A 25373-nucleotide genomic window follows, 5' to 3' on the forward strand; every position below is an offset into this window, starting at 1 on the left:
GTACGGTTGCCAGCAGTCCCTGCTGCTAATTAGATTCGTGGTGCCCGTCCTTTGACCTTCACCTTGAGGGTGAGCATGTGATTCTGCAGGGCCTCCAGGGTGGGCGTCCTGCTGCTGGGGCTACCTGCATGAGAGCCGCCCGCCTGCCTTGGGGTTAGTGACTTCCCACCGCCATCACGGGGCTGGCTGTAGTTTGCTGAAAGGTGTCTCCTTGGCCCTGAGCTCTTTCTGGTCTGTCTCAGTGCCCTGGTGGCCCTGGCAGCTTCTGTGAACACCCCCCCCCCCCGGGGTCTTTGCCGTGCGTTGGCCCTGGCTGCACACCTCCTCCCTGCTCAGCCTTCAGGTCCAGTTCCCAGGGCACCTCTGCAGAGCCACAGAGAGAAGGCTGCAGCTCTTCCTTGCCCTGGGGCAGCCCGGGGCCTGGGTCCAAACGGCCAGTTCTGCCTGGCACCAGGCCTGCTCTGGCCCTCTCGTCTTCTCACGGGACCATCTATGGGGAGATTCCCTTGGGGCCACAGCTGGCCCACACCTGGGGAAGCCTCCTTCCCAGGGCTGAGGTGAAGATCAAGTCTTGAAGGCACCAGGCAGTGGCTGCTCATTATGCGTTTCCTCTCCTGGGCTTAAAGCCAGACCAGGAAATCCTGCCTCCCAGCCCACAGCAAAGCCAGTGTCCCCGAAGAGCCGTTTCAGTCTTCCAAGTGTGATGGCCCCTTGATGGAGGGGGGGCTGAGAACCTGCCCGTTTTGCAGGTGTAGGTAGTTAAGGCTCTGAGGTAGGGGGCATTAGGCGTCAGCAGCAGGCACTGAGGGCTGGGCCAGGCCTGGTCTCTGTGCTGGTGGAAGTGGGTGGGGCCCTGGTGATTATGTTCTTGAGAAATGGACATACCTGACAGCTGGTATGTTCTTCCCCTTGGTGGCACTTGTAACTCGACCCTTCAGACCCAAGAGGGTCTTGGGGACCTGCCCACTGGGCAGTCTGAGGCTGGGAGGGGGCTGGGCCAGCATGGATGTCCACTTCTCTGGACCCCATTGCAGGGCTCTCCCCCCACTGGGTGATTTCAGTTTCTCTGAGTAGCCCCAGCCAGGGGCTGGTGCATAAATTTTAGGCTTTGAGTGAGAGTCTCTGAGTATCCCAGCATCTGGGGGCTGGTGGGCCATTCTTGGATGCAGATCCCTCTTGCTGCCAGTGCCCCATCATGGTGGTCACTGCATGCCAGGCCCTACTCTGCCTCTTGTCTCCTGTCCTGGCCTTCAGAGCTCCTGGGCCCAATGCTTCCCCCACCAGGAGTGGGGCCAAGGTTGTGCAGAGTGAGCGACAGCACTGGAGGTATCAGCTTGGTCCCACTCTAAGTGCCAGGAGGGCAGTGACCCACCAGCAGGCCTTCAATCTGTCTCCAGCCACCCTCAGCTCCAGGGACCCAGGCAGCTGTGCCTAGACCTGCTGCCCACTGCATTCAACTCCCCCTTCCTCCTGCAGCCCCTGCTCCACCCCGTTCAGAACACTCCTTCACCTGCTGGCACCCCTGGGCCCACTCTTGCTGCTTCCTTAACATCTCTGGAATCCAGCCCCTGCTCTTGCTGCTGCCATTTGGGACCAGGCCACCACAGTCCTCTGAGATTCCACAGCTTCCCAGGCTCTTCCCCTAGCTCATGGCCTCACTTTCAATGCTCCCCAGGGCTTTTCTGAACCAGACCTGTGCTGGGCGGGGAGGTGAGTGCAGGGAGCAGTCTGGCAGCTGGCCTGTCCTCCACTCTGCCTTCCTAGGACCATGAGCAGGTTGTCCTGTGCTGGGGCCTCTAGTGCCTCTGCTACAACATGGTGGCATGGGGCAGTTCCTGCCTCGCCTACCTTAGCAGTGCTGTTCTGAGGTGACGGAGGTTCTGCTACCAAAGGCAATATGTATAAAGAGCAAGACTGAAGCCCACCCACGTCCATTGTGGGGGACTGAAATCTGCAGTTAGGGAAGGTTGGTCTGGGAGGTGCCAAGCATCTTGTCCTTGGAGGTTTCCCTTAGAGGCTCCTGGGTGCTGCTGAGGGGATCCCTTGCCTTCAGTGGCCATTAGTCTGGGGTACTGCCAAGCTTCCATTTCTGAGGGCTTTGGAAAGCTGCCTTACCTCTCTGTTCCCCAAGACCAGAGGCTGCCAAAACCCGGTGCTGGATCACCACTGTCTCTAAGAGCTTCAGAAAACAGCTCTGTCCTTCCTACAGTGGGCATCTAACTGCAGGCTACCCAAATGTGAGCTGGAGATGGCAGCAGGACATCTCTCTGGGTCTCTGGACCTTCCACCTCCTTCTCAGGGCCTTCTCAGGGTCGCATCACAGCTCCTGTCCCTCCCAGAGGCTAAGAGTGAGCTTGGGCCAGAGGGTAAAAGAGGTTCTGCAGGACGGCCTCATGAGGCCACACCCCACTGCAGGTTTGCCTCCAGTCACCAGAACTGCGGGCAAGTGGGGCAAAGGAGAAGAGGGCAAAGCTAAGCCTCAGAGAGTTCTCCCAGGATCTGAAGGAAGGATTTCCTTTCAGACTCTGTGAGCCCCATCTCTCCTATACCCCAACTTTAGATGAGAGCTGCCAGGGCTCCCCTTAAAGATCTTCCTGCTCCTCCTGGAGCAATGATGACAGCAAACCTTGCCCTGCCCACCCCTGAGCACCTGACAAAGCACTTGTCAGCCACTCACCTCAGCAGGCCTCACCCATGGGGCACTTTTGCAGGTGGGGACCTGAGGCTCAGAGAATTAACTTGTCCAGGCAAGACCAGTTACCTGATTTGGGGGACCCAATGCAAAATATCAATGAAGGCCCCCTTTTTCCACGATTGTTTAGAACTTCAAGACAGAGTCAGTAGGGCATTCAGCTAGTTGGGGACCATCCCAGGGAAGGACCCCTGGTGACTGCCCAGGTTGAGCAGGGGAGGATCCAGCATGCGCCCTGGGGTTGTGGGACTCCAGGCTGATGAGCGAGCTGGAGCAGGCCAGAGAGCTGGGGTTTGGCAGAGGAGCCCAGGGCCGCTCCCAGTGAGGCAGCAGAGCAGAAGAATCGAAAGCCCCAGTCTTTGGACCTTCCTCAGGGAAGCCCTATGCTGGGCTGGCTTTGCAACACTGGATCCCTGCCTGCAGCAGGCCAGGGCTCTACCAGAGGGACAGGACATAGGAGTAGAGGACAGAAGGCTGCCTGGGAGCAGCCCTTGGAATTCACACTGCCTGATGGCACCCCACCGGCCCAGGTTCAGCGAGTCTTTGAAGGACAGTCTCTAGCGAGTCCTTGAAGGACAGTCTTAATCACAGTGGAGTGGAACAAATATGAGCTGAACAAATATCTGGCTGCGTGAACAAGGCCAAGTCTCATTGCTTTGGGAATCTGTTTCCTGATGGGGATGGAAAGAGTGTGTGTGAGAGCGCAGGGTTAAGAAGGGACCAGGGCAGCTGAGACAGGGAGGCTGCTGAGGCCAGGACTGCAGCCCTGGAACTGCAGTTCCATGTGTGGGTGGAGATGACAATATTTACTATGTAGTTCTTGCAAGGCCCAGAAACAATAGTCTGCATCAGTGTTTTGTAAGCACTGAGGGATGGACTTTAGCTTACCCATGCTCTCCGGAGTCCCATCCTGGGCCTCTGATGCCTGGGGTGGCACTGTCAACCCAGAAAAGGCCTCAGTGTCCCCCTCTGTGCTCCAAGGCAGAGTTAAGGACACACCTCAGGCTGCCTCCGAGGTTCAGGATGCCCCTTGAGCATCGTGGGCAGAGGGATTGCTGACCTCTGTCCTGAGCACAGCTGATGCTGGATCTGGACGGAGCCTTCCAAGGTCGCCTCTTCCCCTCCCCTACAGGGACCCCACCTCATCAGGGAAGCAGCCTCCTGCCTCAGCTGCACTGGGCCTTTCCCCTCACTGTCTCCACGCACTCACTGTCGCCAGCCTGGTTCCACTTCGAGGCCTGAACAGTCCCAGGTGGGCTTACCCAGTCCCCACCTCAGCAGATGGCGCTCAGGAGTAGATCTCGCAGGCTGGAGGCGGAGCAGGGAACTCCAGGCAGCAGGGAGAGGCTGGGGTGGGTAGTTTGTGCCATGTGGTTAGGCCAGGGTGCTAGTGCTCAGGAGATGAGCAAGCCACCCCATGTCATCCAGTCCCTGCTGAGCAACAGGAGGTGGCATGAGACCTTGCTCATTGTGCCCAGAACAGATGGTCACACGATACTAATGACAGGTTGGAGTTCAGAGAGCCATGAGGTGACAGGCAAGAGGAGACTAGGGCCCCTGGGTAAGGGCCATAGTGCCTTTTATCCCAAAGTGGCAGGAGCCGAGGAAGGGCCAGCAACCAGCTGAAGGGAGAGGGTCAGAGGTCAGAAAGCCACGAAAGCCAATGGCCAATGCCTTGCAGCTGCTTTAGCTGGTCCTAGCATGGGCCACTCCCCTATGAGGGTCAGGCTTTCAAGGAACAGGGCAGATGTAGAGCACTGGGCCCATGTGTGTCACACCAGATCAGAGCCTCTGAGGGAGGGGCAGGCTCTGCACTATTGACAAGTCTTAGAAAACCCAAGGCCTAGAGAGGGGACCATGAGGCCCCCATCAAGTCCCTCAACCAAGTGCTCCAGAAAGCTACAGCATGCCTTGGCGTGCTGGCCAACGGGTCCATGCTGGTTCTCAATTCAGGCATCCTAGCCCTCTGTCCTGGCCCAGGTGGGGCTGCCTGCAGCACTGCCTCCTCTCAGCAGGGGAGTCCCACTCTCTGGTACCACCTTCCCTAGCTCCTGCCAAGCCTGTCACAGGGCAGGCATCAAGTCCCCCTGTCTTCTGTCAATCCTCATGGGGCTTCCAGAGTTCCTGCTCATTAATACTGTCATTGAAGAAAATGCTTGTGCCTAGGACATTGGGCACAAGGGTCACCCTGCCTGGAGAGCATACAGTCAAGAAAACTGTTGCATGAATGGAAAGTGCTACCTCCCCAAGCGCCACCTGCTCAGGGGAGTTCTCCGCGAGGTATATTTCTGTCAGTGGAACTGTCCCCTAGGGACTTCAGGGACATGCTGTGAGTGCAGAAAGCCATCCCCTCAATGCCAGTGCTCAGAAAGCAGAAACCACCTGGACCTGCCAAGAGGTGGAGGAGGCCCGAGTGTGGGAGGTGCCAGGAGTAGTGACTCACCCAGGAGCCAGGCAGGCAGACCTCAGGACAGGTGTCCTCATTTGGTTTAAGGGCTCTCAAATGCCCTGTCCACTGAAGGACAACAGCACATGGCAGGAGTAGCCACTGGCAGCAGGCCTCTTCGTGCACTCTGCGTCCTACCTCCACTCTGAAGGGCAGACACAGGCTCAAAAGCAGCCTCTCCCTTGAGTTGGCCCTTAGGAGACAGGCAGATGGGATCACTGTGCCTATTCCACAGAAGGCTCAGAGGAAGAGCTGGGGAGAGGCCCAGCTGCACATCATACTGGGCTACCCTTCCTGCCATGCGCTACCTGGGAGTTCTGGGGTCGTCAGACCCCTCTGTCTAGAGTTCCCCATCACAGCAGTGAATGCTCAATGAGCATGCCTGCGCCAGACCCTGTGCAACCTGCAGGGAGACAGGGCCACACCTAGCTGCCCCAGAGGGGCGTGGTGTGGACTGTGCAGCTAGCATTAGCCCAGAAGCTGCTCAGTAGACGGTGAGGCTTGGCCCTGGTTTCTAATGGCTGCCCTGGGGATTTGGCTGAGGACAGATTAAATGACTCCTGGGCAGAGGGAGGTGCTAAGCACAAACCTCTGTACTGCCAGGTGGGCCTTCAGCAGCAGCATAGCCTCTACCCCATGGCCCCATCGTGTTGGGGGCCTCCTGGATGGTCATGATTACTGACACCTGGCTGGCTTCTGGAAGGCGCTTGTTAATCCTGCTGGTTCTCCAGGTTTCCCGTCAGCCCCCAGTGTGATCTGAGCAAGGCCAGGCAGGCCTGGCCTCTTAGCTCACCACCCAGACTCTGGCCAGGTTTGATTCCTCATGGGCACACCAGGTGCCCCAACAAAGTGAAAATGGCCAGGGAAGATGACAAAGAGAATGGCTGTGACCAGGTACCTGCTCAGTGCAACATGGGACCAGGTACCTGCTCACCAAGTGGCTCCTCTAAGATTCTCTGGGGCTATAAGCCACTTTGTGCGAATGAGAAACTGAAGCTCAGGGATGTGAGCTGGCCCTGGGTCACTGACCTATCTGGTGACCTGGAAGCCAGAACCAAACCCAGGTCTCACTCCAGAACCTGGGTGAGGAAAAATGAGAAAGAGGAGCAGCTGCTTGGAGTTTTGGTCCAATTACAGGTGTCCCTGCTCAGCCCTCAGAACCAAGATGTGGCCTGGGCAAGCAAATAAACTGTCAGCTTCCCTGGGTCAGCCCAAGTGGTCTGGCCTCAGGAAATTCTGAACTGTTGGCTCCTGCCAACAGGTGACTGTCCACCCTGGCCTGCTGAATCTAGCTAGAGAGAAGCTGGGTGGTGGGGTGGGGAGGTGAAGCAGGCAGGGCTGGTGGCAGTGCCGAGAACAGGCTACCCTTCCCAGGCAGGTGGAAGGGTGGAAGAGACCTGGCCAGTTTCCTGTTTCTACACAGGGCTCCTCGTCAGATGGCAGGTGATGGACTGTGGTGCTCCTTGGCACCTTCCGTCTGTGGCTACGGTGGAAGGAACATACAGAGCCCACCTGAATGCTGCAGTGCTGGAGCCGGGGCTTGAGCAGCCAACACACCAGGAATCGGGAATGGAGGTGGGATACTCAGGTGGCAGAGGGCATTGAAGACACTTAGACAAAAGTCTGAGAGGCCAAGGAACCCAGGATGGAGGTTAATGCAGGGCTGGGACACATTCAGGTTTAGGCCTAAGAAAGAAAGATGGCTCTAGCTACCATGTGATCACCAGTGGAGCTGGGAGACAGAACAGAGGCTGGGCAGTGAGAAGTGGGCCTGGATGTTGGGACACTAGAGGCCTGAAGCCCAGGACAGTGTGAAGGTCAAGTGTTCCCAGTCCCCCTTGGGATGGGTAGGTCAGAATCACCTGTATCTGTGGGACTCAGCTCTACCATCAGCTGCTGTAAAGGGCGACTAGGCAGCAGAGGCTCCCTTCCAACCAGGCTGGGTCTCCAAAAGCATTAAGACTCAGGTCCCAGAAGTCCTCTCCACATCACAGGGTAGCCTGGGGTAGATCACATCCCTTCATGCCTCAGTCCTCTCTGGGGCCACCCAGTGCCCTGACCACTCCTCTTTTCACTAATAAACCCTGCTGGGAACTTTGTCCACCCACTTAACCCCACAATAAGTGAGTCACTTTGACCTGCCTCCCTATCAGTCCCTGCCAAGGGCCCCAGGTGACCAGAGACAGTCACATTTGGGATTAGGCCAATGATGGGGCTCCTGAACAAGTGAGCCTTTTGTGCTGGACGCATGGCCTGGAAAACTGGGTGCACTTGGATCTGCCTGAGCCTTCCCCTGCCAGGTGCATATGGGCACCCTCCTGTCCCTTCTCTCTGAGCCTGGCTGCGTAAGCAGCAGAGCTCACCCATCCTGGGAAGTCCTCCAGGGATCTTCACACCACAGAGACAACCGGCCCTGCTGTGCCCCTTCTGGGCAAGGCCTGTGCTGTTGCTGTACACTGAAGGGAGCGTCTCTCTGGTGCAGACCTGGCACCTGCCCTTAGTTGGCAGGGGAGGGTGTGGAGATGGGGGAAAGGGAAGGCCACTGAGGATGGGGCAGCTTTTCCCAGGAGGAAGCACTGGAGATGGCACCGAATGAGGGGATGGGTAGCGTGAGCCACACAGCAGGAAGCTTCAGACAGTTAAGTGTGCAGGCAGGAGGGACAGGTAGGGGAGGGGGTCTAGGAGGTGAGTGGATGTGTGGGGTTGGGAAAAGAAAGCGCAGGTGTGTGGTCCTTCAGTGGAGAGGAGCTGGCAGGGAGCAGGCAGCTGGTAGAAAGAAGCAGGGGTGTGACTGTGTCCACATCTCTCAGGGTAACTGTGCCCTTACATAGTAGAGTCTGGTCCCTTTCTCGCTTCTCCCTGCTCTTCTTGGAGCTCTTGATGAAGCAGCCCCTATGGTGCCCTGTCCTGCCTTCTAGGCCCTGCCTAGCCTCTCTCACCCCTGCTTCCTTTGAGCACATGCCTATGTGTGTGGCTCATGCCCACTTGATGGAGAGGAACCCCAGGGATCAGAGGGAGGGGCTGAGCTGGGCAGGAAGGCTTCCCCCCAGCAGAACTTGGGCCCCAGAGCAGTCACATGCCCTAAGGCCAGTTGCTTCCTCCTACACCAAAGGGCTTGGGTAGTGGTGACTGGACACACACAGATGGCCAGAAGGCTGGGAAAACAGGTCTGGGAAGGATGGGGAAGGCTCAAGGGGTGGCCCAGCCTTGACCTGTGTGGCCTACTCTCCTAAAAATGAGCTCCTGGTGGCCTCTCTTCCCCATGTTTGTGCCTAGCCCCACCTGTGCCAATAGCTGGCACTCAGTGAGTGCTGCCTATGAGCCAGGCCTTGCTTTGGGCACTTCTTATTGTCAGCTCATTCCATTCTCATGCCAGCTCTAGGAAGTATGTGCTACATGCTCCCCGTTTATAGATGAGGAAATAGGCTTAGAGGGAAGTTAAGAAATTTGCTCCGGAAAGCACAGCCTCCCTGGTGGGAAGAACAGGAACTTGGGCAGTCGGCTCCAAGGCCAAAGTGCTGTATGTGTGCTCCAGGCTCATGCAAGTCTGCTGGTCAAGGGAATCAGAGGATCTGGGGTTGGTCCCAGGTCTGTCCAGCAATGGGGAGGCTTAGTGAAGAGGGCCCTTGGGATGGACAGGTAAGGCTTTGGTGGTCCTTGTCCCTATGGAACCCAAGGCCCTGCAAACCAGGCACTGTCCACACTTGCTGTGACCTCTGTAACCATCACTGAGCACCACTCCAGGCCATTGCTGAGAAGAGGGAGGGAAGTGTGGGCCCCCACAGGCCAGGCAGAGGTGCAGGGCGCCAGGCAGAGGTGCAGGGCGCCAGGCAGAGGTGCAGGGCGCCAGGCAGAGGTGCAGGGCGCCAGGCAGAGGTGCAGGGCTCCAGGCAGTGCTAGCTCTGGGAGTAGAGGAGGGGAACTCCCACCCCGCTTTCTAGCCTCACTGTCCTTCTCATCTATGAAACACTTTAGCCCCAGCCCTCAGTGGGGTCTGGGGAGTGCTTGAGGCTCCAAGCCAAGTCTGACAGTCACTTTGGATCACTGTCACTTTGGATCAGGTGTGCTATTCTCACTGGCATTAGGAAATGGTAGGAAGGACTGGCTGTAGGCTCTGTTGTTGTTCCCTTCAGGAGGGGACAGTGGAGCCGGGATGGCTGTCAAGGCTACTGAACCTGCAGAACTGCATCCCTCAGACCTACTCTGCTCCTGACTGGGGGCCCTGGAAGTCCATGAGCCCAGCTGTGGCCCAGGGTGCTGCTTACCGACTGTGTGGCCTCCCTTCTCAGGGTTCAGTTCTTCATCTGTATAGTGGGGACAGCTGACTGGGAAGACTTGGGCCAACTGCAGGAGGAGGCAGTGGCACAGGTGAGGCTGGAGGGCTGGGCAGAGGGGTGGGCCAAAGACGCACCTAGGCTGCTGAGAACGGAGGGCACCAACACAAGGGTGAGGGGTCCCCCGAAACGGCAGGTTAGCCCGCGTTGGCCAGCACATCCCATACGCTTGGGAATGGTTTTGGAGGAGGGACAGGCAAGGCCAGTAAAGAGGGCGTGGGCTCCATCTTAGTGGAGTTCTTCCCAGCCCAAGTTGAACCATCTGTCTTAGGCCAAATAAAGGCCCCTAAAATGTCCCCATTTGAAACCAGAGCCTGTGACCCCACATGGCAAAAAGGGCTTTGTAGATATGATTGAGTTAACTCCTTGGGACAGGAGAAAACCTGGATCATCTGGAGAGGACCCTCAGGATCATGAGGGTCCTTAACCATGACAGGGAGAGAGAGGAGAGGAAAGGAGGGAGAGGGCTGTGACAACATAGGAGGGTCAGTCTCAGGGCGGTTGGCTCTCAAGATGCAAGGGGCAGTGAGCTACCCAACACAGCATCCTCCGGAAATGGGAGAAGGCAAGATGAGGGACTGTTCCTAGGTTTCCAGAGGGAACCTGGGCCTGCAGACACCTGACGTTGACCCAGGAGCTCTGTGTCAAATTTCTGACCTACATCCTACGACAATGCTGCTGCTCTGAGATGGTGGCAGTGTGTTAATAGCAACCACCAGAAACACACACACACACCCCCATCCTAAGCTTCTGGAAAGAACTTGATTCAAAGCTTGGGGTTGACAGGCAGATGGAGCACCACCAGTCCTGCTTGGGGCTCTGTGCACTCTAGAGGGACAGGACACTGCTGGAGCACTCCCTCCCCCACTGGGGCCAGCACCCCACTGTGCCAGAGGCAGGGCTGGAGCCACTGACCTGGGGGCACAGGGCCCTCTGCTGTGTGGTCTCCACCAGAGACTGCCTCTTCTGCCTGGCACTACCAGAAGCTCTGAGCCCAGCAAAGCAGCAGGACCCGCTGCAGGCTTTAGTGTCTTGTCACTTCTGGTCTCTAGACTTCGTACCCTTGTCAAAATGTCACAGCTTGGGCTTTGGTAAAGGAAAAGCAGGCAGGTTCCACGCAGAAGCGCAGAGGCCCAACGATGGGAGAGTGCTGGGTTTAGCTGGTGTTTCACACCCTCTGCTGTTTGCTCCTCTCCAGTTCTGGGCCAGGCTAAGAGGCCAGACAGCTCATTAAATGACTTGCGTGTATCTATAGGAAATGACCTCTGCAAGTCAGGCCACAAAGCATTCTGGAAGAATTCTGAGTCAAACAGCTGCTCAGAGGGTCTGAATTTGAATCCTGCCCTTCATCTGGGAGCCCACAGGGAAGAGCTAGGGGCCTCTGATGGCCCATTGTGCAGAGGGAGCATGTGGCCATGGACACTCATGGAGAGAGGTTCCACCTGGGCCAGCAGGACAAGTCTGCTCCAGCTATGTGGTCACCATGGAGCATGGCAAGATGCATAGGTACCCCAGAGGTGGGCAGGAGCTCCCAGCACCTGCTCACTCCAGAGGGAAGCAGCCCTTTCCCTTTGTCTTTTCCTACCTGCTCTGCAGATAAACCCATCCACACAAAAGACAGGGGGCCTCTCAGACAGAAGATGCCTGTGAGGCCTCTTGGCCCCGGTGTACTGCAATGCAGGTGCCCTGCTCTGGAGGAGCATGGACAGGACCTCACCAGGTCCTGCTCACAGGAGACCAACCACTCAGGTCCTGGTGTCTCACAGACACTCACTAGTTCTGGGTGGCGGGTGGGGAGGTGGCCAGTGCAGTGGTGACGGGCACAGACCGTAGAGCCAGGTGGCCCAGGGTCTAACTTGGTCATGGATCTCCTGGGGTATTGGTTTCTTCATTTGCTGATGGGCACTTCCCCTCTGCCTGTCCTACTCTCTCCCAGCCCTAGCCCCACAAGCCCGAGGATCTCCCAGGATAAGGTGCTGGTGCTTCTTCAGAGATCAAAAACTCTAGTAGCATTAATAAGCGAGTCTCACCCAATTCCGATTCCCTTCACTGTCTAGACACTCTCCTTGCAGGACCTGGCTCTGAACCTGATACCCAGGTATGTGCTGACTGGCATAAGGCAGAAGGTGGGTATTCACCTCTCCTATTCTCCATACCTTGTCTCTATTAATACAGCCTGGGAACAGCGACGCCTTCCTGGGGTCTAACAGTTAGGGCCTAAAGTCCAACAAGATCTTACATCTTTACCTCAGAGGCTGCTTTCAAAGACAGGGCTTTTGAGTTGGAGGTTCAACTGTGCTTTAGATTTTGGGCCCCAAGACTGACCTTTTCTGAAAACCTCTGAGAGTGTGAGTTAGGACACTGGCCCATCCACCCATGGCAAGAGCTGTAGGGACACCAGAGAAGAGAGAGGCCTCTTCTGAGAGCCAGGACAGGCTTTTGTGGGGTGAATGGCAGGTTTCAATGATGGGAGAGGTGGGAATGTGGGGAAGGTGGACTCCACTGTGGTCCTCACCCTGATCCTGGCCCACACCATTTGATTTGCTCCCCTTCTCTGCCTACCAAGCCCAAAGAGAGGTGGCTGGGTTCCTCGCCTCCCTGGCCCCTCAGGATCTGGCTGGGGTGGCTGTCCATTGCTTCTAATCACAGAAGGCAAGTGCAGAGGCCCTGTCCCATCACCCTGCCCACCACCCCTGCAGCACCAGCTCAGCTTGGCCTCTTCTGCCACCTACCTCCTTCCTGGGAAGAGTGGTGTGTGTGTGTATGTGTGTGTGTGTGGGGGGGTGGCGGGAGGTGTGGGGGGGAGGGAGGGGGGAGGGCTTTAGAGGCTTTCTGTGGGGCTCAGGCCTCAACAGGAGTACCTGTAGCACTTAGGAAGTGAGGTGAAAGTCTGGGTCCTGAGTCCTGAGTGTGGCCTCACAACACTGATCCCTGGGGCTGCTGGCACCCACCTCTGTCACCACTCTAGGGGTCCAACATGCTGACTCTCACCTCCTGGAAGCTGTGGTCATGACTGCCTGGACAAGCCTCCAAGGCCACACCCATGCCCAAGAGATGGTCCCTCCAGAGACTCTGTGGAGGACGGCTTCCAGCCTGGGCCTGTCCTGTCAGTCCATATGCCCAGGATGAGTGCTCAGACCTCTTTGGTCTTGGAGCGTGCATCTGAGGAGGAGGGTGACACCTGCCCTCCCAGTGCAGGTGTTTGGTGCTCACTGAGCACAGCCTGCAGGCCTCCAGCCTTCTGGCCAGCACAGGGCTATGTCCCTCCTGTGTCCCAGACCTCCCTCCTATTTCCTCTCTAGATGCCTGGGCCCCTTGGAGGTTCATATGAGGAACACAAAACTAGGTGACCTTTCAGGGACCCTCAGCTCTGACCTCCAGCAATCCCAACACTGAGAGGACCCATGGCCTCTGGGCTGTGTTGGGTAGTGTGCGACCCTGGACAAACCTGGGGACCCCAGGAACCTGTTTCTTCCTCTGAGAAATGGGGACTACATCCTTAAGTCCATGGCTCCCAGGGCTGTTGTGAGCCATCAGAGCATCACCAGAAAGGCTGTACCCCCAGAGTCCGCAGCTGTACCCAGGAGGCCCCAGGCAATGGCTGAAGCCCTCAGACTGGCGACCCCGAACTGCAGAAGCAGCTGCTGGGTCCAGGCGTGAGTGGCGGCGGGTGCCGCTTTCTGTCCTGCATCCCGTGCTTGGTCCAAGGGCGGCCATTCTTTCCTCTTCCTTCTTTTTTTCCTCACACTAGCCAGCAGGCCTCCCAGGGCACCCTGAGAACTAGGTGACTCCCCTGAGGACGAGAGGACTGGATGGTGACTTCCCTCCCAGGAGAGGAGTTGGAGAAGGCCTGGGCTGCGGGCCCCTCCCCACCAAGGCCTCCTTGGCTTCTGAGTCCCGTGCGCTGTGCCAGCCGGGCTTATGCACACGTGGGGGTCTACACTCGGGAGGAGGCTTACGGCAAACATCTCCCGACATGCTCAGCCCATTAGACATGGCGCTGGGTTCTGTGCTACGAACACACAAACAAAGAAACAAGTGCGTTTGATGGAAGGTAAAAACTTTAAAAAGGAAAAACAATGAGTTCCCATCTGCAGCAGAGCCCCCCACACTCACACACAACACATGTGACTGTGCACACAGGGGCACACACCATTCCACGCAGGGGTCCACCCACACACACATGCGCACATACACACACGCTCACCCTCACGCACCAGCGCACTCACCCCACATGCACATATACACACTCACCTGCACGAGCACACACAAGGGCAAGCATGACAAAGGAAGTGGAAGAAAAGTGTTACCCATGAGTAGCCGCCGTTTCACCCGCTTGTCCACATCAGCTACTGACGTGGCATTGAACTGAGAGTGCTCAATTGCAGCCTCATCCTTCTCTAAAACACAAGTAAGGGACAAACATGGAGCCAGAGGTTAATGAGAGCCCAAGTCCTGCGGCCCAAGACAGCCAGCCTCTCAGCATGGCGCACACGAAGCCAACACAGCATGCGGCCAGCGCACTGCCCTTGCCAAGGGGCCCATCCCAGGACCTCCAGGGTAGGTGTGCTCAGGCAGAGCAGAGAGGCAGCAAGGGTGGGGCGTGCAGAAGAGGGTGTGACTGTGACACGACCCAGGACAGATGGACACAGTCCCATGTGCAACAACATAGGAGAGGCGGCTGAGGCCAGAGCAGGAGGGTGCTCTGCAGAGGCCACAGTGCAGACACCAGCACCGCAGTGCTCACGGAGACAAGTGGTTACAGACCCCCATAGCTCAGGCTGGAGAGGCAGGCACAGGACAAGGCACAGGACAAGGGGACAGGGCCGCGAGGTCCGGTGATGGATGTGCCTGGGACAGCAGATGCCCTATCACAAGGACATGAAAGTGTCACTCATGCAAAATTAAGACCAAAACATATGGAGAAACACAAGCGCACACACAGAACAGTGGATCCTGCCGAGCAGACGCAGGACCCCGGGTTGCTTTGGGCAGCGCTGGTTGCCTGCTTGTCTAGAGGATGAGGGCTGGGCATTCAAGGCTCAGCAGGAGGCTGCAGGAGGGGGCAGCTGCTGTAGGAGTGGGAGAAGGAACAGCCTGGGGCAGCCGGGCAGCCTCCGGGTGCAAAGCTGTGCAGGAGGCTTCTTGTAGGGGTAGAGGTTAGCTGGTTCCCTTGCTCAGTCTGGAATGTGTGAAGACACTGTCCCCAGGGGGAGCTGGTGACATGAGCAAAGACAGAGGTTTCTCATCCTGGAAGGAAGGAAGCCAAAGCTGAGTCAGAAATGTCTAATGGGGGGAGGGAGGAGAGGACCTGGGAAGTTACTTCAGAAAGAGATCCAAGCAGGGACCGCCACGTGCAGCAGGCGTTAGAACATTTTAAAAAAATGAGTCGGAATGAATCAGGAGGACACAGACAAGAGGGGTTAGACGGGCTGGGAGTGCATCTGGTCGGGCAGCTGTTTGCGCTGGTCCAGTGGCCTGTGGCCCCACTGGATGCACAAACCCCAGGAGACCAGGAGCAGACAAGACAGGAGGGAGGCGGCAGCCCAGGAGAGCCTGGGGGACAGTGAGGGAGAAAGGCCAGAGGACAGGAGTTCTAGACGGGATCAGGCTGCAATAGAGACACTGGTCTGAGACCCGGGTTTGGCTTTTAATTTTTTTTTGTTTGTTTTTTGATTGTTTGGTTGGTTTGGTTTTGGCTTTTGGCTCTGAAAATAATTAACAAACGTCAGTTGTCAGACAAGACAGGCAATCAGGGACCATCACCAGAGAAGCAGGAGGGATGAGATAAAATGAAATAACAACGGCTGTCTGAGAGGAGAGACCACACAGAGGGAGAACCACCGCAGGCAGCAGCACCCATGACCACAGCCCTGGGCTGGGAGGTGACAGCCCGGTGTCCCTGCCCGGCCAGCACCCAGGTCTCCAAGACATGAGGGAGCAGCCACAGGGGACAGAGTGCTACAGCAACCCCAGGCCTTGTGTGCTTATCTTGCTAAACAACCCCCCTTTCTGTCACTCGAAAATCCCTCCAGAAACACTTCCCAGAGACCGCAATCAGAGACAGGGCCTTTTTAAAACAATAACAACCATGGTCACTGACTCGTGCTAGTGCGCCAGCGCTGCGGACAGAGAGGAGGGAGAACTCTGGGCGCAGCTCTGAAATGCCTCTTCTTCTCAGTTAAAAAATCTGCTGTTACTTTTGAGTAGGAGGAAAAACTGCTAGTGATCATGGCATGAAACAATCACAAATATTCAAGCTTCCCCTTGGAAATATGGGCCTGGAGGAAGCAAGTGGCCGAGACTCAGATCAGGACTCCTGTGGCAGTGAGGTGATGGGTGGGGTGTCACTGAGGAGGGACTTCAGGTGGGGAGGAAGTACTGCAAGAGCCCCATCAGCTTGGAATGAGAAGCAGTTCAAAGCAGCCATACCCCAGGCCCCACAAGGATGCACACCATCCACCCACCACCAGCTGTGTTCTGAGGACACCTCTGGGCTTTCCAGACTGCTCTGGGCACTCGTGGAACTAATGGTGGCCACGAGACTAAACAGATCTGGACACGGGTTTTCCATCTCAGGGAAACCCTGGTGCTGAGGTGCCGATGAAGCCCTCTTGAGGAACACACGCTCCTCCTCCCACCCCGCAGACCACCTGCCCTGCACCAGGTGTTGCTGGGGATTTGGACCCAGGGGTCTATGGGACCTAGGGTAAGTGTCCACAAAAGCTGACACTTGGGGACCCCTGCTTTCTCTTGCTTCCCTCAGCTTCCTTCTGGGAGATGGGGACCGTAGGCGACCTTACCCTGCGGGCAGGTGGAGCGAGGCGGGTACGTGGTTTCAACTTACCGATGCACGTCCGACCGTCTGAGTGGAGGGCGTACTTCTGGTGGCAGCCACATATGGGGCCTGTGTCCGTGTCCTCGCAGCTATGCTGGCAGCCTCCGTTTCCATAGTTACAGGTTACTAGTTAGGCCCAAAGTGTACACACGCGTGTATAAACAGAACAACAGAAGGGTTAGTCTGTGGGCATTGGTGTTGCTTCTGGGGTGGGGGAGGAATGCGAGGGCCCGGACTGGGCTTGCCAGGCTCACAGGCAGCAGATGTGCTCCCTGCCCTGTGCCCTCCAGGGTCTCACACCCAACGTTGTCCCTAGAATTGAATGGGTGTGGACCCTGGCCCTCTCGGCTGGGAACAGAGGTGCACAGCTGCTGTGCCAGATGGTGGTGGTTGGAGAGTGGGGTGGCTGCTGTCCCATCCTCTCCGACTACTTCAATGGGGCAAATGCCAGTGGACACTAGGACATTCTCCAAAGCTGAGGGCAGAGGTGGTAGCCGTGATTTGAGGTGACACTCATTTCCTTAGTTCTTGCAGAGTTGTCTGTCTTCTGCATGTTTTGGAGCATGTAGAGGGATGTTCTCAAGGATGTCACCTGCTCTGGGTCCCTGGCAAGTCAGCTGGAGCTCTTCCCCCTCATAGCCTTCCAACCCCTGGGCCTAGGAATGTCTATACAGGTAGATCTTGGCAGTTATTGCCACCTGAGGTGTGATGCTGAAAGTGACCCAAACAGAGTCAAAAGCTGGCAATGCCTGTGGCCCAGGGGACCTGATGTCCGTCAGCCAGCTGGCTCGCGTACAAGGGGCTGAACAAAATAGAGCCAGCCCAGGCTAGGAGAAATGGCCAATTCAGGTTTATGTAAAAGAAACCACATTATGAGTTTCCAGGGTGAGAGAGAGTGCTAGAGGAGAACAAAGGGAGTCAAGATCTCTGTGGAGCCCTCCTGGCCCTGCCCTGCCCCACAGGGAGCCGGTGTGAAAATGTGTGTTCTTTGGGTGCACACATACCAAGTTGATACAGTGCGTCTCCCAGACAGACGCTAACGTGCTCGGCAAACCATCTTGAAGACCAAATACACAAGAATAGATCTCAGACCAACTATGGGCACAGCAGCCCCCAATCCTAAACTGAGTTGGAATTAATCACATTCTGTTAGGAAGGCCCATTAGCATGGCTGCTGACAGAGGGAAGTTACTGGTGGTAGCTCCCTGAGGAGGGACCCAAACCTTTCAGAATGGACTTCTTCAGCTACACTTGACTGGTGCTTCTCCATTCCTGGAGACTACCATGGAGCACCTGAGCACTTCTGTCCGGAGAGGTGGTGATCCTCAGCCTTCAGTGCATGCAGTCTCCATAGTAGGTAAGGATATAAAAAGAATGGCTTCCCAGCATCTCAGACACTGTCCTTAGCAAACAGAAGCTCGAATGGGCAGCTTCCTCTTGACCTAACTTGCAGCATGAAGTTTCAAGGAGCTTGAAATGCTTCAGGAACCTAACAAGGCTCAGAGCACAAGCACCTGATCCTTCTCTGCAGGAGGGTATCTCCTTATCCCAGGGTGAGCCGCCTCCTGCAGGCCCCGCATCCTAGCTCTGAAACAGTGTGTCTCTCTGACCAGGAGGACACCTGAGGAGCCAAGGGCTCAGGGCTGCCGGATTACATCGATCCTGGCAGACCTGGGCTGGACAGTATATGCCTTCACGGAACTGAAAAGAGGCCGTTTCAGCATGGGTCTGGGTAGAGATAAAGAGAAGGCAGCAAGAACAGTGTTGATGGTCCTTCCCAAGCTCTGGGCTCCCAGAGATGGGTTGTACCCCCAAAATGGCTCCTGTTCCCTCTACACAGGCATCTGAGCATCTCAAGCACCCCCAAGGACCAGACCTTCAGCTTGTACATGGAAGTACAGGTCTGGGAATACAAGGAGCGGAAGGAGAAAATGGCTGTCTCTGGAGGGATAAGAGTTTGGTGCAGAGGCCTGCAGCAGCCTCCCATCCTGGCTCCTGGGTCCAGAGAGGCTGCTAAGTCAGGTCCCAGCCCCAGCCTAACTTGAGAACCAGAATTTCCTGAACTGAAAGTGACTTCAAAGGGTTAGGGCATAGGTCTCAGCTAAATAGCCCTGCCTCATGAACCACAGAGGAACCCAAGCCTGGAATGGCTAGGCAGTCCATTCCCAGGAGGCCGAAGGACCGTCACACACTTGTTGACCCTCCATCCCCTGCCTTGTCCCTGACTTTTCCAACCAAGTTGGCCTTTTAAGAGATGCTCTCCGAGCACACCATGCCCTTGAGGCTCTTGTCCCAGATGGATTACTGAATTAGATACCAGCCAGTCCCAGTCCTTCCTGGCTCAAGGTCCAGCGCTGAGGGAAGTTCAGCCTGTCCTCTGACTGAAGCGAACTTGGCTGAAGGCTGCCTGCATTCTGTTTGGGTCCTTTCTCATGAGCAAATTCACATTACTCAAGGAGGAGGACTGAGGAGGCCAGAGGTAGCATTTTCTGTTCTGCAAGTGGCCAGGTGGCAGGTGGTTTCTCTGCAGTTAAAGGAGAGGGACCTTGGTTGGACTCCTGAGGTTGCCCCACTTGTCCTGACTTGGTGACACAGTCATGCTTTTTTTTTTTTTTTGCTGTCCCATGGCAAAGAACCAGAAGCAGAGAGGAAGGATGGACCTCCTCTGGGGCCACACATGGGCAGAAGGAAGTCCCTTCCTTTGGGGCACACATGGTGGTACCCTGGTGCTGAAGCACAAGCTCCTGGAGATGGGGACAGTGTCTGACACATGTGGATCCCCAGGACTTTGGCCACTGTTTGAGTTGATCCTGAACTGGGAGAGGTGTGGCGAGACATACACCAGTGAGCTGGTGACAAGAAGTCACAATGACAGAGGATGGTGGACCAGCATGGATGAGTGTCTTCTGTACAGAATGAGGAGAGGAAGAAAGGCCACTTCCTCACACCAGCAGGCAGCCTCAGGCCCCCACTCCAGAGTCCCGGCAAGGAGCGCTTTCTCTCAGGGTTGGAATCAGACTCTTCCATCCTATTTTTCTGCATCAGAAAGTGAGCATGTTGAAGCCTGTGGCTCTGGCTGAGATGGAAGTGCTTACCATAGCCTTCCTTGGCTCTTGGCAGACCCAGGGCAAATGTGGTGCCAACCTGGGCATCCCTGTTCCCAGTGGGCAGAGTCTGTATCCTGCTGTCTCCTAGTAGCCGTGGTGAAGCTCTGAAGGACAGCCGAGTGCATTCAGCCCCCGTCCCACTTGGCTTCCTGGCCCCACTCCTGATGGGGAGCTGAGTGGCCATGCTAAGAGCTGGATGACACTTGAATGTTGCAGGCCAACTCCCCAGCCGTTCTTGTGGCACCTGTGGCCTCCCAGGGTCTTACCACTTGTAGTCAGCCACTGTGAGTACTGATCTCTGAGCCTGGAAGTCACGTCAGCACAGTCTGGAATGGGACCCCAGGTCATTCCTCTGCTTCTTCACATTTTCCCATTCCTGAGGGCTTGCCAGGCCCTTCCAGAAACCTGGGCATCTAGATCTTAGTACCACAGCCCCTCCTTCCCACTGCAGAGTTCAGCTCAGGGACTTCACAAGTCCAGGCCAGCTCCTGGGGCTGTGCTGGTAGTGTCACAGCAGGTAGGGAAAACCCCAAACCCAGGGTTCACAGCCCACCTCTCCAGCCCACCAAGGGCCCTTCAGCAGAGCTGCCCTTCTTTCCACCCCATGAAGCTCATAGTCCTCCCTGGCCAACAGCCAGCAGACTGGACAGACCCTCTACAAAGCAATGGCGGGAGACGCATGGGGTGTCTGACCCATTGCCTCCATCTACCTACGTGTGCAGTCCTTCTGGTTTTGGGCAAGGTCAAAGCCGGGCCTGCAGTCACAGGCCACCCCACCTTTGGGCGTCTCCCGGCAGATGTGGGCACAACCGTGGTCTTTGTTCATGCAGTTCATACCCTCTGGGAAGAGACACAGACAAGAGAGGGGTTGGGGACCAGGGAGAGAGAGGGAGAGAAACAATGTCATGATTAAATGATAGTCTCTGGACTGCTATTGCACGCCATGTATGCTGGTGTGTACATACGTGTGCAAGTGCAAGTGCACGTGTGCGCGCACACACACACACACACACATACACACACACAGGTGTGGACTGGTAATCCACATGGAGACACAAAGGATGGTCCTAGTGGCCAAGGACACTATGCCCAGGTCTGGTGCTTTGTGAGCTGCACTGTAAATGAAAACTGGGGACTAACTTGGCAAAGCTCCTGCCCTAAGCCACATTTTGGGTTAGGTCTTTGGCACTGCTTTCAGGTCAGGGCCATTTGGTCTGTCCCCCACAGTCCCAGAAACTTCCCTCCCTCCATCTCCCCTCCCTGTTTGCCTGGAGTAGTTCAGACCTCCTTCCATTGACCCAAGTTGATGTTTATCTTCCTGGTGATTTGTGAGGAGCTTCCAGAATTTATGAGGTCAGGGGTCAAGTGAGAGCCTGTGGGTCACAAGTCCATCAAGAGGCCAAAGGCAGATGAAAGGGAAGAGCTGCAGCCTGCACCTCAGCTCTGTGACCTGACTCCATCTCCACCTGCAAGAAGCTGTGGAGGAGTGAAGCCGGCTTTGGAGAGAGGCGAGAATCCTTGGTGGGTGAACACACAGGTGGCCTCTCCTTCCCAGAGCACACACTGGACTCTTGTTTTAGGAGAGGGCCAGCTCCATCTTGACCCTGCACACCATAAACACAGGCATGCAGCAATGCAACATGTAAAAACACAAACCCCGTGGCAGTCATACTACAGCTTAAAATAACCTAGGGCTGGGGTGTGGCTGAGTGGTAGAGTGCCCGCCCAGTGCACACAGGCCCTGGAGTCAATCTGCAACACCCCCAAAAGTCTAATGTTAAACTCAAAACCCCCAAAATGGAAAAGAGTGAAGCCTGCACTTTGCCCAGTGCCCAAACTCCTGGTGTCATCTGCTTCTTTACTTTTGGTCATTCTTCGCCTTGCCTTCTCAACTTCTTCCTGTCCAACGGTTGCATGATGCAGAGTCTACCCACCAGCCAATGATTACAGATGCACAGCACTTGACTGCTGCTGTGCCTCACAGGAGGCTCCAAGTTCAGGTGGAGAGACCAGCTCTCTCCTTTCTCAACTCCCACTGGCTCTGATGCATGACTATCACGGAGGTGTGTTGATGGAGGCTTAACACCCGGGGTAAAAGGGTGGAGGGCTGAGCTGCAGTCTTTGCAAAGTTCTGTGGTGCAAACCCTCCTCTTGGCTGATTTCAAGCTATGAGGGTGTGGTGGTATCCACAGGGACCACTGGATTAGGGACGCCATGTACACGGTTGGCTTTGAAGCTGGTATTAGCCAGTGCTAGCACATTGCTTTCTTAGAAAGGCCCTGCAGAGACAGATGTGGGTGTGAACCTGGCTTCCCTACCAGCTGTTGCCCTTGGGGATACCTGCTTCACTTCTCTGAGCCTCATGATCTCTGAGCTGGCACGACTGTCCTGGAGTAGGTGAGAGATGAAATGAGGTCACAGATGGGCAGATGCCAGGCCTGCTGAAGGTGTTCACTAATAGACCAGACATCCTTACAGGGGCCTGACTTCTGAAAGCTGCTGCTCCCCCCTGCAGATCTGGAGAAACGGATTCCCTGCTAGGTCCTGGAGAGGCCAGTCACCCTGCTTCAGAGGTGGCTTTCAGGAGAGGGTCTTTCTTGGACGTTTAGACATATTCAGTCTCTCAGCAGGTCTTCTGGGAGACTCCAGCCTCTGAGAAGTTTTGGCCAGTAAGTGGTGGCCACCAAGCAGTCTCCATGACCGTCATTAATGGGCAATGTCAACGGTGGGCTCAGAGCCTAGGATTACCCCTCCTTCCTTGCTCACAAGGCTCCTGTGGCTCCCTTCTTCCACCCACACTGCAGCCCTGCCCCCTGCGCATACTCCCCAAGTTCCCAATCCCACACACCTGGTACCATCCTTGAGAAGTGTCCCATCCCCCCAGCTTCTCCTTTCTCCTGGGAAACTCCCTCTCCTGCCTTCCACAAAAAAATCCTAGGCGCATCTCAAACCCCACCAATTCAGCAAACTTCCTGATCCCTGAGTTTAGTCTTGTCAATTCCCCCTGTCAATTTCCCAGCGCTGCCCCATGTGCCTACACTGAAGCAGATCTGTGCTGCTTTTTGAGTGGGAGGAGTCTGAGGCCCCTGTTTCGCTCAGGCTTGGACATGATGAAGAAAGGGAGATTGAATTTCCACTTCCAGTCAAAGGACAGCAATTTACGAGAAGCCCTGCTGATCACACCCGTTGTAAAACTCATCCCTGGAGAACTGCTGCATCCAAGAACCCTGGACTAAAGAGCATGAGCTTTAGAACTCCCTCCATCTCCCCTTCCACAACTTGCCATCTAATTATCTTTCCTTTTGAGCACGTGGATTTTAATAGTGAGCCAAGAGTTGCCATAGTTGCTGGCAAAGGGTAACCTGGGGGCATAATCCAGCATTACGGTAGCAACCCAAGGTCAGCATGTGGAGCTGCAGAGCTGGGGAGGAGGAGTCTGGTTTCAAAGGTCCTGGCTGGGTTTTCTCTGGCAACTGTAGGGAAGAGGGCTGGCCTCCACCCTTTGCCTGGAGGCCCCTCACCAGATTCCAGATAGCCATTGAGCACTCTGCCTTCTGCCCCAGGTCCTGAAGCCCGCTCTGCCTCTCCTGCCCAGGGTCAGCTGGGGCTGGCTTTCGGTCCTCTTTACATTCCTAACAATGACAGAGGAGACCAAAGAGTCCAGGTGTACGAGTCCACATGTTATATTACCCATGTCTACCACACAGAGAAGAATTTAAATAATGTACTTTTATCAAAAACTATATTTTTCAAAACAAGAGCAGGGCAGGCCTGAGAGGAGCAGCCTTGCAGCCCTGTGGAGCTGGGCTCCCTGCTGCATGGCGGGGCAGAGGAGGCCTGAGGGCTTCCGGGGCCTTCCCCTGAAAGAAGTGGCGTCCAGCATCACCACCACATTTTAAAGCAACCCTTGCCACCACTCCAAAGATGGCCACAACTGCCCAGCCTGGGGGCAACTTGCAGCCACCTCTGCTTGTCACTTTGGCTCCTGGGTGGCTGTGCTACCTTACTTCCCCTGGGAGCAGCACCGGCTCCAGGCCAAAGAAGACCCACCTGCATGGGCAGAAGCACAGGAGGTTGGCCTGCACAGCGTCCTCTTCTCTGGGGACGGCTTGGACACTGCCTCTGCCCTGCTGAGGCAGCGTTCTTCCCAGAGCAGCTCAGGACCAGGCCTCATGGCTCTGAGCTCTTCCCCCTGATGGGGTGGCTTGGCACCACACCTCACCTCCGTGCGTCTCTCCAACTGGGCACCTTAGGTGGGGACGTCCCGTTGCTGGGGTTGGTGCTAGCACCATGCCGTGCACTGCCCATTCCAGGTCAGTGCCTACCAAGCCAACGCACAAACAGCCACGGAGAGCAGCCAGCTCCAGGTCCTCAGATGCCCAGCCACGCTCACCACCATCAAAGACTCTGACTGGACTGCTACCTTCTCTGCATCTGTTTTGTCAGCCATGAAATGGGGCTGAGGAGTCTACCCCGGAGTGTGGCTGCAGAGGAAACTGAAGAGCGTGAGAGAGCACCTCCTCCAGAAAGCACGCCGTGGACACAGCCTCTTCCTCTGCCTCTGCCTGCTTCCTGCGGCCTGTGCTGAAGGGTCAGCTGCCCATGTTGCTCTCCCCTGCAGTCATGGGTAACCTACAGGGAGACCTGAGCTTTATTCTGTATCACGCGTTCCCAGCACTGGGCCTGGTACAGGGTGGGGGCTCAGCAAAGAGTGGCTGGGAAAGAGAGAGAAGAGTGGAAAAGGAGAGAGGAGGAAGAGGAGGAAAAGAGGAATAAAGGCTGTCCTACCTAGGAGCAGATCAACCCACTGTCTACCATAATAGGGGGCAAGGTAAGAATTTTAAAAGTACTATTGGGGCATTCTGGCTCTGTGTTCTAGAAACACATTCAGGTATTTCAGATGCCTGATGGAGAAAATTCATGGCACACATTAAAAGTTCTGAGGAAGTCGTGCACTCACTGTGGAACAGTCTTGTTTCCCTTATTCAACATGGTATCCTGGACTTGAAGAGACCCCAGGACTAAAAGGGTCTTAAGGTGGCCCACTCCAGCTTCTTACTTTTAGACAAGGCAGTAGGGCACAGGACTGGGGTGGCACACAGGCCTCCCTCCAAGCCTCCAGGCAGAGCTGTAGCATGTCCTCTCATCTCCTCTCCAGGGCTGTGCTGACCTGAGGTGGGAGCCAAGAGCAGGGAGGTAGCTTGTCCTCTCCTGTAGCAGATGGCTCCCATGAGAGGCCCATGGCCAAGTGGGTGTGTGAAGATGAACCCCAGGGCATGAGAGGTGCTTGGGACCAGACACTTCTGTTCCAGGAGAGTGGTCCTGAGCTCCAGCTGGGAAGCGCTCACCTCTTCTGCAGTTGCAACCCTGCCCAACTCCTCTGAGCAGCAGGCCTGCTCCAGTCTGCTATGGCAGCAGACACTTCACTGTGCCAGCCTGCATGTTCCTCTAATGCAGACCTAGCCCACTCCCAGCCCCAGCCCAGGCCAAGCACAGAGCAGCTTCCTGCAAGAGTGAGTTCTGTCCTCTGCAACTCCTTGCTTATGCCATGACTGTTCTTGGGAACCAAACTATAAGATCCACCCTCTTTCTCCCTTGATCTGGACATGGAGGAACCAGGAGCCCCAAGCTCAACAGAGGCTCTGTTTGTTTCCCCTCCCTGTGGGGAGTCCAGATAGAACTCCAGAGCTATTTCCAGAAGCCCTGGTCTTCCGAGGCCTGGTGCCTGCCAGTCCAGGCTGCCCACCACACCAAATCTAATCTGACACAACCCATCCAAATCCAATTAGGTGCTGCAAACTCTGGCTGAGTGTCTCCCTGGTGCCTGAGCTGGGCTGGGCGCAGTCACGAGACGATGCTTTGTCACTGCATTGCCAGATCCACACGTGGACTCTGCCAAGTGTCTACAGCCTTGGGCAGTTTCCTTCATGTCTGAGCCTGGTTTCCATCTGTGTAA

General features: G+C 56.0%; 1 protein-coding gene across 1 annotated transcript in view; it reads right to left on the bottom strand.

The window, feature by feature from the left end:
- LOC308659057 (signal peptide, CUB and EGF-like domain-containing protein 1) overlaps positions 1-23725 on the bottom strand; it is a gene marked incomplete at both ends in the record, with an annotated part of 56703 nt that extends 32978 nt beyond the window's left edge. Inside the window, 7 exons of the mRNA XM_081312053.1 lie at positions 13783-13872; positions 16320-16436; positions 20132-20257; positions 21736-21805; positions 22939-23049; positions 23425-23467; positions 23640-23725. Coding sequence (XP_081168179.1) covers positions 13783-13872; positions 16320-16436; positions 20132-20257; positions 21736-21805; positions 22939-23049; positions 23425-23467; positions 23640-23725 — 643 coding nt within the window. The remainder of the gene's footprint in view (positions 1-13782; positions 13873-16319; positions 16437-20131; positions 20258-21735; positions 21806-22938; positions 23050-23424; positions 23468-23639) is intronic.
- Between the last annotated feature and the right edge of the window lie 1648 nt (positions 23726-25373).

This window comes from Spermophilus citellus, assembly GCF_964194105.1.
Source record: "Spermophilus citellus genome assembly, chromosome: 10".
NCBI classification, from domain to species: Eukaryota; Metazoa; Chordata; class Mammalia; order Rodentia; family Sciuridae; genus Spermophilus; species Spermophilus citellus.